Source organism: Manacus candei, unplaced genomic scaffold, assembly GCF_025592945.1.
Source record: "Manacus candei isolate 608988 ecotype Guabito, Panama unplaced genomic scaffold, ASM2559294v1 h1tg000034l, whole genome shotgun sequence".
Taxonomy (NCBI): domain Eukaryota; kingdom Metazoa; phylum Chordata; class Aves; order Passeriformes; family Pipridae; genus Manacus; species Manacus candei.
In genome coordinates this window covers 15,475,266-15,490,866 of record NW_026138082.1, presented here as the reverse complement: position 1 = coordinate 15,490,866, position 15,601 = coordinate 15,475,266, and the positions used below count along the sequence as shown (strand labels likewise).

The following is a 15,601-nucleotide window of genomic DNA, read 5'->3' as shown; positions in this document are numbered from 1 at the left end:
TTCTGCACACACAGAAGCCCTCTCTGACTTTGCAAAGAACTTGTTTAGAAATCAAGATGGCTAACAAGAAGCCACATAAACAGCACAGCTGTTAATTGGCATTAACTCTCAGATTATTTGCACCTTTCCATGTGGTCATGACAAATGAATTCTATAGTAATTAATTCTGTAGTAATGACTGTTAATTCTATAATCTCAAGTCAACCTCTGGACTTGCATCCCTTTTGATCAAAAAGGACTACTAAATCAAAAGGTATGCAATTTTAACACAGAAAAAAACCCCTTTCTACTCCAACTTAAAAAAAAAGGCAACTGAGGCAAGCAGGTGTTTGTGGGTATAAAAAAAAAAAGAAATCAAAGTCAGCAGTCAGTCAGATGAAAGTCAGATGCAGAAGGATAACCCAAGCAGATGGCCTAGTTAGAAAAAGGATAACAGGCACAAATAATGACTCATACCAGAAAGGAGACGTACATGATGACCTCCTCCAAGGCGGAAAGCACCACTGAGTCAAGGACACACGAAGGGTGGAATAGCTTAAGTAGTGGTCTGAAGTTCAGTTGTGGCCTGCAAGATGACTCTCACAGTAGAGGAGACAGCAGACTAGAATTCATATCACTGGTGAGCTTTTAAACATCTTTTAGTACACTTACACTCTACAAGACCTTTAACCCTTCACAATACTCTCGTACCCACGTAGGATGAAAGTGTGGCTAATAAACTGTCTTGAACTGACAGTTCTATTGTTCTATTTCTAAATTTCTAAATTTAGGTGGCCTAGGAAAGTATTTCAATACTGTACCTCCACAGCACTGAAAAGCAGAGAGCACAAGCAGTCAGACTTACTAGCTAGACATGGGGAGCAAAGGCTTCCTAAGTTTGCTCGCCATGGGAGCAGCAAGGATTGGGATGGTGCTGTGTTGCTCCAGCTCCCACAGTAAGCCCTACATCAAGTTAATTCTAACCTCACGCAGAGCAAGCCCTATCATATTTCATGTCTATCCAAAGACATTCACACTGCATACATTTACCTCTTTCTGTTGCTCTATTTGTCATTTGCATCAAAATTAGGTGCCTACACGGCAAATCTAATCTAAATTCAATTTTCTGTTTGACTAATTTACTGGAAGTCAGTGCTTAGAAAACTGAGGAAGAACAAACACAATTAATATGTAGTCTCTCTTACAATATACATTAAAAAAAGCTGAGAGCTAATTGAAAACAGTTGATCCTAATTTTACAAAATCATTCAGTACAGCAAGTCTTAAGAGAAAAATCCTGGAAGTCTTTTTGATCCTTGTTTTATTTCTGAAAGAACTAATGACACTGCTGTAGAAAGAGGTCAGTTCACACAGCTTTTCTGAATGAACAACAATGCTGTGAAAACTGGGATTGATTGATAGCCTACTGTTTGCGTCATTATGTCCAAATGTTTACCATTTGAGTCTTCAAGGAAGCATGAGACAAAAATCAAAACAAGTTTTGCGAAGACTTCAACAACACTAGCAAATTAAAATTGTATCCAGAATTGTTTAGACATGATAGCAGTGGAAGAAAACTGCTTCCTTCTGCACTATACAGTTTTTTATCTTTGCATTATGCCCAATGTCTTTCTTACATTTCTGGTGTGGAAGAGGAAAGAGGTCTTTCCCTCCCCCAGAACAATTCTGTTTTCTATCATTTTAACCCTTTGTATCTCAAAAGCATCCTGTTGAACTCAACACTGTTTCCTCTTGTAGCTGTTATTCTATAGTTATACAAGATCATACTGCATTTCTCCCCTTCTCCTAGTAAGATGAGTCACTATTTCTAAATGAACAGTTTACAGTATTAGGATGTTCTTTTACAAGAACTTCATAAATGTCTACTAAACATTTTTTTTCCAATTGTTGTGAATTATTCACTTTTTTTTTCAAATTTGAGAAACCCTGAACTTCGGAACCGGTGTTACTTCTGGAAACAAAGGCCCCTTAATTGGCAACAGGAACACTATCATCAGATGCAGAAAACCATGGGGAAATGCAGCACGACTTCCCTGAAGCAACAGATAGATAACAATTTTATTATCTGCCATAAATGACAGTCTTGCAGTAAGCAGGTGGCCTAATCTACTGAAGACAGTAGGGGAAAATAGGTGCTATCTCCTTCAGGCACAGATAATTTTATTATTTAGCAGTTTTGGGAAGAATACCCATAATTAACATGTTCTGCAATATCAGGTATGTAGCCTTATGCTATACTTACAGGCAACAACATAGTCTTAATATCTTTTCTTCCTTACCTGCATAGAAACTATAACTAGGCAGTCTAAGAAACCATGGGCAAGATCAAGCTTCATCTTAGCCTATTCCTGCATAATGCACTAAATCTTCCCACAAATAGCAATAGCTCTGAAGTTATTTAAACGACTGCCTAATTTTCTGGAACTAGAACTACTGCAGACAATTCCACTTTACCACACAAGAACTGTCCAATTAAAGAGCCAACTTTTGTCTGTGCAAGTGGCATCCACAAGCATAGGAAAAAAGATCAGACAATGAGTTGACAAGCTGTAGCATGAATAATCAGAATAATCTGATTCTAACCCTGGAGTCCTCATGAATGGGTGTTTCATATTAAAATAAAAAAAGACATTTGTCATGAGCTTAGATTCAAAACTACATGATGCACAGTCTATGAGAAGTAAAACTATAGGACTTTGGACTGATGGCTGGAAAGGATCTCTGTACAATTTCAAGAGTGTAAAATGGTGAATGAAAAGGGGGACACTGGACAATTTTATTCTGGACTTCCCTGAGTAACCAGGACACTGGGCATCTTGGAGGACAACTGAATACCAAGAGAAATTGAGAAATGGAAAATCCCTGGGTGTTGACATATTTTAGATTTTCATATCCAGTGGTACAAAACAATGTTGGAAAACTCAAGGAAACTGAAGTAGAAGTATAGATAATAGAACACCACAGGACAAAAAGGTGGAAAACAAGAAGAAAAAACTAAAGCAGAAATGACAACGACTCATTACTTCCCCAAAGAACTAGATCTATTCCTGTTAGGAAATCAGCTAAAGTCTCAAAAACTACAAAATCAGTTATATAAATTAGGGTGAACTCAATCAAAGAAGGAGAATAGTCAATTTTAAAGGATGTAAAAGCAGATACTAAAAGAGTGACAAAGGACAGTAAGAGTTAGCTATTCCTAGAATACATATTGAACGAACATGAGCAGGAAAAGAGACACTGACATGAAAGAAAACAAGATGGGTTAACACAAGCTGAAAAGAGAACTAAAAAATAAATGCCCCTCTTCCATAATACTGTGATCAGGATCAGAAATAATGAAACATTGCCCGGAACCTAAATGACCACTTTGCCATGGATTTAAGTATGAACAACTAGGCAAAAGCAAGCATAAAAAACAAGTACACAGCACTCTCCCACTCCCTCAAGAGAATATCATCACATCTAAGAAGTAAACACAGTTTACTATGTTCAAAGTACAGAACTTGCAAAGTTTTACCTTAAAAGACTGAAAACTGAAATGAAATTGCACATCTTCCAGTAAGAGTTTCCTGCAACTCTAGGTCAGGAATAATAGTCCATGAATAGCAAGCTAAGTATATCTATACAACCACAGAACTCCCAAATTTCATTTCAATTTTATGCAGCCTTTAGACGAACTGAAGTAAACAATAATTATGGAAATACAGTAAATAAAAAATGTACTAATATACAACATAGGTTTACCTATAGTAATATTTTGGGCTGAGGGGTCTTTAATTTATGAACTGCTGTGTAACGGATAAAATACAATTTATTAATGCAGTAACTAAAACAAAAAAAACCATGCCTTAAAGATTGATTACAGTAGGCTACAATATAGAGACAGTGATTACTAGATCAGTATGTGTTTCAAAATTATTTTAGTATTTATTGAACACGACAAGAAGGACTTCACTGTTTCCCAAACTTCATGTCAACACAGGAGGATAAGAACAAAGAAAAAACCTGAAGCAATGTATCAATATTAAATGCAAGGTGATATCCTTTCTGTCATGACCTGGTCTTACTATTTGTGTTAGCACATAATCGCAAGTGTCGCTTGTGAAGCAGCTAAATAGATACCATTTGGTACCACAGGTACCAAAGAAAAACTATTCAGCTAATGAGAAAACATCTGATTTAACATATTTGCTGTCTAAATACTCATTTAGACAGAAAATTAGAGAGTGTTATATTAGATCAGCTGTAACCCAGTCTTCCAGGGGGAAGTACTGTACAGTACTGCAGTAGTAGTACTGTAAGGTGAAAAAATAGCTATCTTCTCTGAAGGTTCTCTGAACATTGTATTGTTCTTAAAGATGTTTCCAGTACCTAAAGCAGGCCTAGAGGAGAGCTGAAGAGGGACTTTATACAAGGGTATGTCAAGTGATAGGACAAAGGGGAGTCACTTTAAACTGAAAGAGGGCCGGTTTAGATCCAATATTAGGAGTAAATTCTTTACTCAAGTAGGTGGTGAGACAGTGGTACAGGTTGCCCAGAGAAGCTGTGGATGCCCCATTCCTGGAAGTGTTCAAAGCCAGGTTGGATGGGGCCTTGAACAACCTGGTCTAATGGCAGGTGTCGCTGCCCAACACAGGGAGGTTGAACTAGATGATCTCTAAGGCCCCTTCCAACCCAAACCATTTCTCTGATACTGTGTTTGCTACTATCAAAGGTAGACACATTCTCCTTGCTGCTTTAGAAAAAACAGAGTATCCTTTATAGTTAATTAATGTAACTGCCAAAAGTTGTAAGAACTATACTGGCCTCTCAGTGCTTGTTCTATTCCAAGTACTGCTTTTCTTCACACTTTCTGAGCATTACTACTAACGTATAAAATGTTTGATACACATTTTGACAACTGGGTTCCAAACTGCTGTACTCTCTGCTCCAACTCCACTGCAGTGATTAAGGACAAGAGAAGGTAAAGCTAACACTCCTTCCAGTCTACTCTAAGTAGAAGCCACTCTTTCCTTTGGTATAACAATGCCCATTACAAAAAGCCTTAAACTTCTATCCATCAATTTTGCTCTGATTAACAGCTTAAGAAGATGAAACTATTTAGCAACCCAGAATGGTGAACACTGTACAGCATGAGTTAACCAGAAAAAAATTTTTATAACTGAATAAAGGATCAGTTTGGGGAAGAGACAGGGAAGTAGGGGACGCTCAAGTTTTTATTTTTTACAGCACTTCAACAAACAATAAAAGCCTTGAATAAATAGTTTCATAAGCTAATTTAAATAAAACACAGTATTCTAAACAGCTACCCACAGTCTGTAACAGTCCAAAATAATATTGACACAGTATTTTACAAAGACCATTTTCATGATCAATCTTTTAGTGTCACTATTCCACCTGTTCTCCTTCTGAAAATGTTCTTCACACCATGTTTTCAACAGTTGGTAATCAATGCATATATTCAATCCATATATATATAAATACATTTTTTCATTGAAATATTTTTCTCAGCACAGCTAAAAGGGAGACTTAATTATATCCATGTTTCCTAAAGCAAAGGCATATAGACACTGTGGGTGGTTCTTGAAACCCTTTCCTCCCTCTTCTTGTGGTGGTCCTTAAGAATCTGGCAGCAGGAACAGCTTACATATATGGCTACAAATGCTGAGTCTGAAAACCATATATCCTCTGTGTTCCCACGGCACAAAGCTCAGTTACGGATGTCACCATAGACAAGCGACCACCACAATTACCATGAAGCTTCCAGTTGAATGAAAAGTCATCGGAAAAGAGAAAACCATAGAGGAAAAAGGAAAAAAATAATTCAACAGATGGAGAAAAACAGAAAGAAAGAAGCTCATACTGATTGCATTGCACTGACAAAAAGATGCAGCTGATGTCATCATTATTTAATTCACTAAAAAGGAAGGTTATAAACAGTTTGAAAAAAAATCTAAATTACTTTGAAGAGTAGAAAGACAGAAAACAACTTGCTTTTCCAGTACCTATTATGTCTTTAAGCATATCTTTGATAAGAGACTACTTTTCTTCCCCTTTGTTCAGAAAAATTGAGTAGATCTAAACTTTGATAACACTGAATGAAGTCTGAAAATTCAGATGTAAAAAAGTTTTCCATAATTTTCTAATATACTTTTCATAATGTATTCTGTTTTGTTACAGTATTTTAATGCCTTGGTCAGAATAAAGTGAAGATTAAGATAAAACATTGAAGTTTACAAGAACAAAAATTAGAAGACAGCAAAAAAGGTCTCAAGAGGACTATTTTTAATGTCTGAACACAAACTATTTTTCTTTCTGAAACCATTTTAACAAGTTTTCTGTAGAAAGAGACTGTATTATCATAGATCACACATTCAAGTCAAAGAGATATTATAGTGAGATGTATTAATTTTTTAGAGGCTGGGACAGAACACTCATGTTCATCACTGGATTTTTCTGATGCTGCTCTATAAAATGGGTGATTTTGTAACACTCAGCTTGCCTAATATCACATATGAATTAATTCCCCGTGGCAAAACGAACTGAATTCAATTCCCAAAGGTGCAGTATTCAGTTGCCGAAACTACAATACTTCCTGAAGCACATTTATTCTCCATTCATCCTTTTAAGAATCAAGATTGTGATTTTTTACTACACAGACCTGACATTAAAACATGCCCAGCATGGACAGGAAGACAAAAGTCTCACAGAAGACAAAGGGAGATGAGAGGTAGAGACTGATTATAAGCTGAATAATGATCAGTGTGCATGTGTAAAGAAATTAAGATTGTCCAGGAAGTCTATAGCTCTAACACCTTCTAAATTTCAAGTATTCAACTTCAAATAGAGACAACTGCTTTAGAAAGAAAACATTTATGCATAGTATCTTAGGTTTGAAAAAGTGCTTGCAAATTAAACCCTCCTACAGCCATATCTCCTCTGTATTTTGAACTGATGGAACATCTATTGACAGATGAAGGTTGTTAAACTCTGTGATTCAGCATCAGAGAGAAAATGAGTTGATTGAATGGAGACTTAAGTAGCACAGACATGCTGTGGTTCAGTAGTCCCAGTTTAATTTACTTGCTGGAAAAGGGAGAAGAATGCCCTCATTATGGCTGCTAACGTTTCTACAGGCAAAACTCAAAAGTGGTACTATGTAGTCTGGTGGGTTAGTTGGTTTTTTAATAGCTCAAAGCTATATTAGAGCATGAACACTTAATATGGTACATATCACATCTGAATAATGAATGAGTGGATTCAGCCAAGCAAGAGAATAATCAAATTCACTTACTGGCTAAGCTGAATAATCAGTGAACAGAGTATGATGAATTCAAGCAGTCAAGTCTAAACCAGTACTGCCCTTCACACCTCTTTGGACTGTCTTTGTGTGCATGGTCCTCAGCAGTAAGAATCACTGCTGTCATGGACATCTATCTTTTCAGGTCACTTTCCACTAAGTCTGAACCTTTCCACATCATCCCTATCATTTTGTTCTAGTTCTGCTTCTCTTTTTGCTGTCCATGTTGGTTTTTTTTCCATGTTGCCATACCTAACTTTCTACTTTGTATTCCTGTCTGGGGTACGGGAATACAGAAATCCTGAACAGGTTTTGCTCAGTCCTTTATCTTACCATCTCCAGCTCCACCTGACCACCCATTCACCTGCAGTTTGTCGTTCTGCCAGTACAAACTGTCTTTTTAACTTCTGATTCAACTTGTTCCTCCAAATCCCTTCTCCAAATCACTTGTCCAGCAGGATTTCTACTCCCTGTTCTTTCACAGATGCCTTGCACAATCTATGTATGTTCCACAAGCATTGTTTCTGTTTCTCCCTCATCCTTTTATCATCTCCTATCCCACTTACTCTGTCCAGGTGTTTGCATTTATTACGTCAGGTTTTGGCTTTTGCCCCAGTCTCTTTCATCCTGTCACATTGTTTATAGTCGCTCTCCCCACCACATTTAATGACTCCCAGATCTGTCATTTTCTTCCAAATTACTTGTTCAGTCAGTTTGCTGCACCAGTCCGCTGCCTCTACGTATCAGTCTACCCCCATAACTCCTCAAGGGTTTCTGTATTTAGCTCAGCTAGATTTCCTTCTGTTACATACCAGAAGAGGAGAACGCTCAGACTACAAGAGGAACAACTGAACAATGCTACAATACAAAGCTGTATTACAGGAGAAAATCTGTGGAATTCTAGATAGCTCACACCCATGTGAGGGATCAAATTTATTAAATTCTTAAGTTTGTAAGTTTCTCAGTAGAAACTGGGCAGATGCATACAGGAACAGACAAGCATGTTTCCATACAAGGAAACCCGCCAAATTTCTAATCGCTCCTTCTAAGTTTTTCTAGTCTTTAACAAAGATGAAACAAGCAATTAGCACAGCATATTTCTGTTCTGCTATTAAAGGTTGGCAGTTTTGTCAACTTCTGAAGAGAAGGCCTGCTGATGGGAAGCACAATCACTGCCACTCAGATAGAATTGCATTACATTCAGACTTTTAATAAGGGCAGTACCTAGCACATTTGACACCTGCAGCTTTGGCAAATCCTTTTTGTAAAAATTATCAACCACTATATACTGGAATAACTTTTGTATAAATGCTTTTTGAGTTTCATTTAATTTGTTCTTTTTACTGCTTTCCAAGTTAAAATGCATCCCTCCTCATTCATTTTTTTTTAAACTCGCTCTGTACCTTTTCATTACTGTCTGTAGGACACTGACAGATAAGTACTTGAAGATGGTTAAACCTGACTGTGCTAATATTCAAGTATCTATTTGTATCTTCCTTTACCTTTTGGACAGTTAGCTAAAAGCACTATCTAAAACAATGCACCAAAATTTGTAGTAGCTTTATGAAAAATGGACACATGGTTAGCAACATTTCATATTTTTCTTAACTTGTTATTTTTGGAAATTATTTCCATGTGTTAACAAGTATTAAACAGGGTAAAAACACAGTTTGAGATTTCAGTCACTTTCTAAGATTGGGATACTTAGAGAAATCCATGACAACTGTTTGATTTTGAATTACACGACTTCTCTGTGCAACAAAATCTTGCAGATTTTTACTCTGGTTTCAAATTCAGTGCTTCACTCAAAAGACATCGATACTACACCAGTAAATTCTGTGCCAAGATCTTCTCTAGAATATCATACATTTCTCAAAAGAAACTGTGATTTATTGACTGAAAGAAAAAAGAAGCTACTAATTTACAGGTACTTGTAAGACAATAGCAAGAACCAGATGAAAAACCTTTCACATTAAAAAACTTTGATCCTAATTTGCAGAGTACATTACTTTTACATTTATCCCACCTAAAAATTTTATCAGAGTTCCAGTAGTTGTAATCCTTGAGGCTAAAATAACATTCAGAAATGCTTGTTTTCTGAAAAAGTGCTGATCAACAAATCCTATTGTATGAAATTATATAATGCTACATGAACTAATTGTTATCTTGTCACACAATACTACTTAGTAATCATACATACAATATTATATACTTGTAACAATTTCTTTCTGCTACATTTTAAAAGGCTGGACTTCAACAGGGAAAAAGGTATTCTGAAAACATCTTCAATTTCTATCAATTTTGGAGTTTTACATATGAAAAGTTTTTGCAATATAAAATTAAAGGTAACAAAATTTCTGCTGATGCTTAAGAATTTTTTTTTTAAAGTGCAGAAAATAACATGTCAGTGTTTTTATTAAAAACAGCATGATGGCAAAGAAGTAGATGAATTTTAAAATGAAACTTCCAGAGATTAATTTTTCAGGAGTGGCTAAGGACTCAGTCAAAACAGTGCAGGTGATGCAGGGCACAATAAAGAGCCAGGAAGGAGTGAAATCTGAAACTCTAGTACTGAGGATTAGTTCTACGTTCAAAACACTCCTATTAAAAAATAAAACCACACCAAAAGAAACAATAAATCAACAGACAAAAATATCTTAGTGGACAAAAGTTATTTCTGCAGTACCTTCAGGGGTGACAGCACTAGGACACACATCTTTTAGCAGGTCTCCCAAAGTATGCAACTGCCCTCCTGAAGCAATTGGTCGAAACAGCTTCTGTATAAAAGGTCTCTCTGTCGTTGCCTGTTTTAATAATGAAATTAACAAAAACAACAATTTAAGGACCGTGCAAATATGTAGTATTACCATTTGAGACAGGTAGAAGATAGGACAGAACGAAAGACTGCAGGAAAACAAACATCTGGAATTTCCCCATTCCACCCCCCCCTTGTATTTCATTCATATCATGAAATGCAGGGGAGCTTTTGTTTATTAACAATTGCAAGTAAGCTGTCACCTCAGAAAAAAGTGTGAAGACGATTTATAGACAATGTCATGGAGATAAAAGTGTTAATTATTATTTTTTTTACATTAGAAAACCACCAAACCTTCTGTTATGGAAATATGATCTGTTTGAACAAAACATTTTAATAAATTCTTTATTTAATTAAAACAAGCAGTAAGCACAAACTTAGGAATTCAACATACATCTATGTTTTGCCAAGTCAAAGCAATACTGTAACAAATATCCAATATCTTCTGCAACAGTCTATCTTCCTCCTTTTAGAAAAACATTAGGCATTTTCAATGGCAAACAAGTACCCTTAAGACATCAAGACAGGTGAACTTTTTTCCAGAAGATTTTATGTCAAAAATTTCAAACTATTTCAGCTGCAAGAAACAGTACAATTTAAGAAACAAAAGAAAAAAAGTATTGTGCTTTGACAGACAACCTGCCTACTTAAAGAACTAGTCATACATATAGAACATATATGCCCCACTTCTGCTGCAGATATGCAAAGGAATTCAGAATGATTTCACCTATGGATCCTTCAGTTTAAAGCCATTCCCCCTTGTCCAGTCACCACATGTCCTTGTAAAAGGTCATTCTCCAGCTCTCTTGTAGGTCCCTTTAGGTACTAGAAGGCTGCTGTGAGGTCTCTCCAAAGCCTTCTCTTCTCCTGGCTAAACAACCTGAATTCCTCATATGCTTTAGCATAGTTTCCAGAAGGATCTGCTCCGTGATCTTGCTGGGCACTGTAGTTCCCTGGGTTGTCCTTGTTTCCCTTTTTAAAATTGGGATGATGCTTCTCTGTGTCCTCAGGGTAGCAAAATCTGGATGCAAACAGTGCTAATGAAATGTCTGAAGACTTGAAAAATGATGGTATGCACACAGCCAAGTAGGATCCACCTCAGATAGATCCACACTTGAGAAGTGAACTCTAGCACATTATACTGAAGAAATGTACTTCCAAAACACTAAAAAAACCCCCCAAAATCAAAAATCAAACAACAAACAAAAACCCCCAAACCAACCAAACAAAAAAAGGCAACTCCCTTAAAACACTGTTATAGCCAAAACAATTTGGTATCAAGTTTAATTTTTAAAAATAATGAGGTATTCACAGAAGTCTAGTCATAGCTCCCAAGTGCCTATCATCTGAAGAAGCAGAAGTGGAAACAAACACCAGAAGTATGCAGGCAAAGGTTGTTATCATCATCAGACTTTTAAGATAAAAATTTCCCAAGTATGTACTGCAGTTTCTCATTTCTTATTAATAAATTATGATCAGTTTTTTCCCTAGTTATAGTAGGGAGGGAAAAAATATGAGGGAAAAGCCATAAAAAGCCAAAGATGTATTTTCTCAGGTCTCCCACATAGTTGCTGACTGCTGCAAAACAATATCTTTAGCTGCTATCATGAAACATTACAGAAAATGAATTCAATTTTGTATTTTAAGTGTTAAGCAACACAGATGTGGTAATGTAAATAAAAATCACTGGTCTTCATCAATGTTAAAATGATAAAAGTAACTAGATGTTGTTTATACAAAGACTGTGGTTCACAAATCTAATCCTACAGGCACAGTATTACCCCAACATTCTTACACTTCTTCCCTCACATGCAGCAGATGTCTTCTGCATTAAAAGAGTCAAAAGAAAAGTCCCATCCTACAATCCACAATATTTATAGGATAACTTTCCAAAGTAGCTTAGTCATACAGGAGCATAAAAAATTTCAGAAAAATCTTACCATCACCCATTTTCAAGTGTAGGAATATAAGCCTAACTGGACTACAGCTTTCTACTCTAGTATTCCTATCCCTGGAAGTGTTCCTGGCCAGCCTGGATACGGTTTTGAGCAACCTGGTTTCGTGGAAGATGTTCCTGACCACGGCAGGGGGATTTAACTAGATGACCTTTGAAAGGTCCCTCCCAACTCAAACTGTCTGTGATTCTATTTACTACAACACATGAAGGAATAGCCACCATGAATAACTGCTTACATAATGTTGTGCTTTGTACAATATTTGCTTAATCAATCATGCAAAAAAGTACTACCTATAATCTAACCCACAAAGACATCACTGCATAACTGTTGATAATGCTTTTAAATAATCTACATCAGACCTAAAGCATGTATTCATACAGTATCCATAGTTTTTCCTACTAAAATTATCATAGTTTCAACAGAACATAGCACTTTTTAAAGATTTTATTTTACAATCCAGCCTTCACGTAACTGTGAGCTGTTCAAAAGATTGTGGAAACATTTGCAGGACACAACAGGTGAAAGTCAATCAGTAACTGCTGACATCTACAAAGGAAATGGCTTCAAATATATGAGCACATGAAGACAATCACCTGACCCAAAAATTGCAGTGCATTTTACACTGATCATATCCACAATTTAGTATCAAATCATTAAATTTATATGAAAGCAAATATTCATCTCTAAATTAACATATTTTCTAGAAACTTAGGCTTAACTGCAATTTCTTATTTTTCTACATTATTACATAGCACCACAAATCACATGCTTTGCAGAACAAATGAAAACTTCACTGTTTTTTTACCAAGTTTAAACCATAACAGTGATAGGAAAGCGACAGTGAAAACAAATTACACCACAGTGAGAAAAAAACAGGTTAAAATTACCTATTCAGGTATAGAGGCATTGACAAGAGATATAGGTGAGGGCAAGTTTTAAGACACCCTTTAAGGCAGTGTAAAGCCTCCCAGGATTAGAGACAAGCTACACAGTTACATACTGTGCTAACAATTTTAACTTTTTTCCTCCTATCATCCTGACAAGAGAAGGGGGAAGAAAAAAAAAAAAGTTGTCAGTCTGCCTGGTCCTTTTCAGAATCAACAGAACATCAAACACTGCATGAAATCCACAATTTAATTAGTCAGATATTTTATACAGGATGCATCTTAAAATGAAAAACATAACTCATGAACAGCTAGGTTTTAATCCGGAAAAATCACAGTTACCAGTATTTTCTTCTAGAGGAAGGGATTTGCATTTTCTGCCTAAACACTCAGCTGCTATTCAGTATTCAAACAAATAAAAGTCAACATACATATTGAACACACAAAGTAAAAAAATAATTTCTTACAATTCCCACATGTGCATAAGCTGGCAGCCTAAAACTGTAAAACTTGAGACTTCCCTACATACTCCATCATATTTTCAGTAACTTGTCAAGTTCATAGTCTGTGCCATTTTGTAATGAACCACTTTACACTAAAAAAAGCCCTCTTAATTTCATAGAACCATTTTGTTTAAACCAATTTAAACTCAACCAAGAAGCTTTAGAAGTAATAATAAAAGTTTGCATAACGATGCAAGTTATTTCATAAAAAAAAAAAAAAAGAAAAAACAGGACAATTAACTACTCCTTGAAAATAAATTTTTATTAAATATTTGCTCAAAAACATATTTTCATATTTTTAGAAGATGCCTTCTACTTTGTAGAAATGTTTTCAATTAAAAATCTCAATGCACAATGTAAAAGCGACTAGCTGAAAAGACGATGAATTGCTGTAGTCACAGAACCATCAGAATACCATGCCTGTCCAAAAACAAGATACTGCAAATCCCCATCTGAAATACTGCTCTTCCACTGGTGCTGAAATGTTCTGCTGGCGTTTCTGGGTGGGTACCTTTGACTCCTTTTTGCTTAATATTGGACCAGAATCACCAAGTACTTAATTGTAGAGAAGGCACAAGCAATGTTTCTGGGTGGGAGCTGTTCTTGGTTTTTGTTGTTGTTTTGGTTGGTTGGTTTGGGGTTTTTTTAAATAAACTCTGTCTCTTCCATAAGGGTGATTTTCAGCTGAACGAGCTAAAGTACATGTAAGTGGTCAATAAAACTATGCAATCCCAGGTCGGGGGTAGAAACTGGAATATTTATTGAATACACGTTTCACAATATAAAGTCTTGGAGGCAGGACATGTTAATGAAGAGGACAGGTTATGCTAATCAGGGTATGGATTATGCTAACTAGATGATTACACGATTCTCTGCTACAGTTACGCAAGTGGTTAATATTTTCCCATAGCGAGGACCACAGGGGGGGAAGAGAACAAAAGGGTTTCTACATCGTCTGACATCATCATCACAAAGTCTTTCTATATCTTGCTGAAAGAGACAGGACAATCAAACATAGCTAAATATTAATGGGTCTTGTGATGAAGCTCCTCAGAGTAAGGAGTTTCTCCCAGCTCCTGCTGTCCATGGGCTGCTGCATAATCCTATCTGATCCTTTTCTGCTGATAGTCGACTTTCAGATTCCAACAAGTACACACATAAAAATGATCTCATTTTATCTATTTGAAATGTCACCTTTCAAATTCTATCAGTATTTTTTGAGCCTCTATTAGAAGAGCCATAAAACATAACAATGTGGTATTCCTTTATCCTGTAATCATTGCTCTTCTCCTCTTCTTCAAATCTTCCAAGCAATAGAGGGCTTCTCCCAGACACTCCACTGCTTTTTTCTATACCTTTGATAAATTTTCTATTTTACTTTACTCTTCAAAATGTTAGGACTAGAACAACATTCAAAAAAAAAAAAAAAAGACTGTTTCTAGTATTTCTTTAATTAGCCTCTGCAAACTCCAAGTAGATGCTCTAGTTATGATTTTGTGTGCTTTGAAAAAGCACTGCTTTTGCCATCATCCAAAATTTTGAACTGCTTATCTGCAACATCACTCTTCAGAGAAAAAAGTACATTTCATAATAAAATAAAATCAATTAATTTTTTTTAATAAAAGAACTAAGTAATGTTTTATATGTCCAGTACGTAACTAAAAATCATAAGACAAAAAGGAGTATAAACACGCCCAACACATCTATCTAGAATTACCACAAAATCAAATCACTGACACCATGTGCTCTGGGTTGCAGAACAAGTTGTAAAATCAACATATATAATAAATCAAATTACTTGGTTTTCCCATATTACATTTTAAATTCCTCTAATAAATTATCTAGTTCAGTGGTTGCAAAAATTACAATAGATACTTGATTGTAACCTATGGAAAAAAATGAATTCTTTCACTTTTTGAGTTCGTACTAAAATTAATGTTAGAATTTCTGCATTTATGTTATAAGAAGGAAGCTTTGATTTCCTCATGAAATTAAAAGTGTTTATGGTGATGGACAGGAACTTTGTACTCTCTAGTATTTTTAAGAGGTTTGACACAACAACAGCAAAAGAAGATTAAACAAACAGGTTACACTTTATACATTTAATTACACTAACAGCAGTCACCTAAATTAGTAGTGCA

The 15,601-nt window shown here is 35.7% G+C and overlaps 1 protein-coding gene across 5 annotated transcripts in view; it reads right to left on the bottom strand.

Moving 5' to 3' along the window:
- Window positions 1-15,601, bottom strand: part of ATG5 (autophagy related 5) — a 74,783-nt gene that overhangs the window by 16,700 nt on the left and 42,482 nt on the right. For all 5 annotated transcript variants that reach the window (XM_051792426.1, XM_051792424.1, XM_051792422.1 and 2 more), the window contains exon 7: window positions 9,987-10,104. In XM_051792426.1, the coding sequence (XP_051648386.1) occupies window positions 9,987-10,104 (118 nt within the window). The remainder of the gene's footprint in view (window positions 1-9,986; window positions 10,105-15,601) is intronic.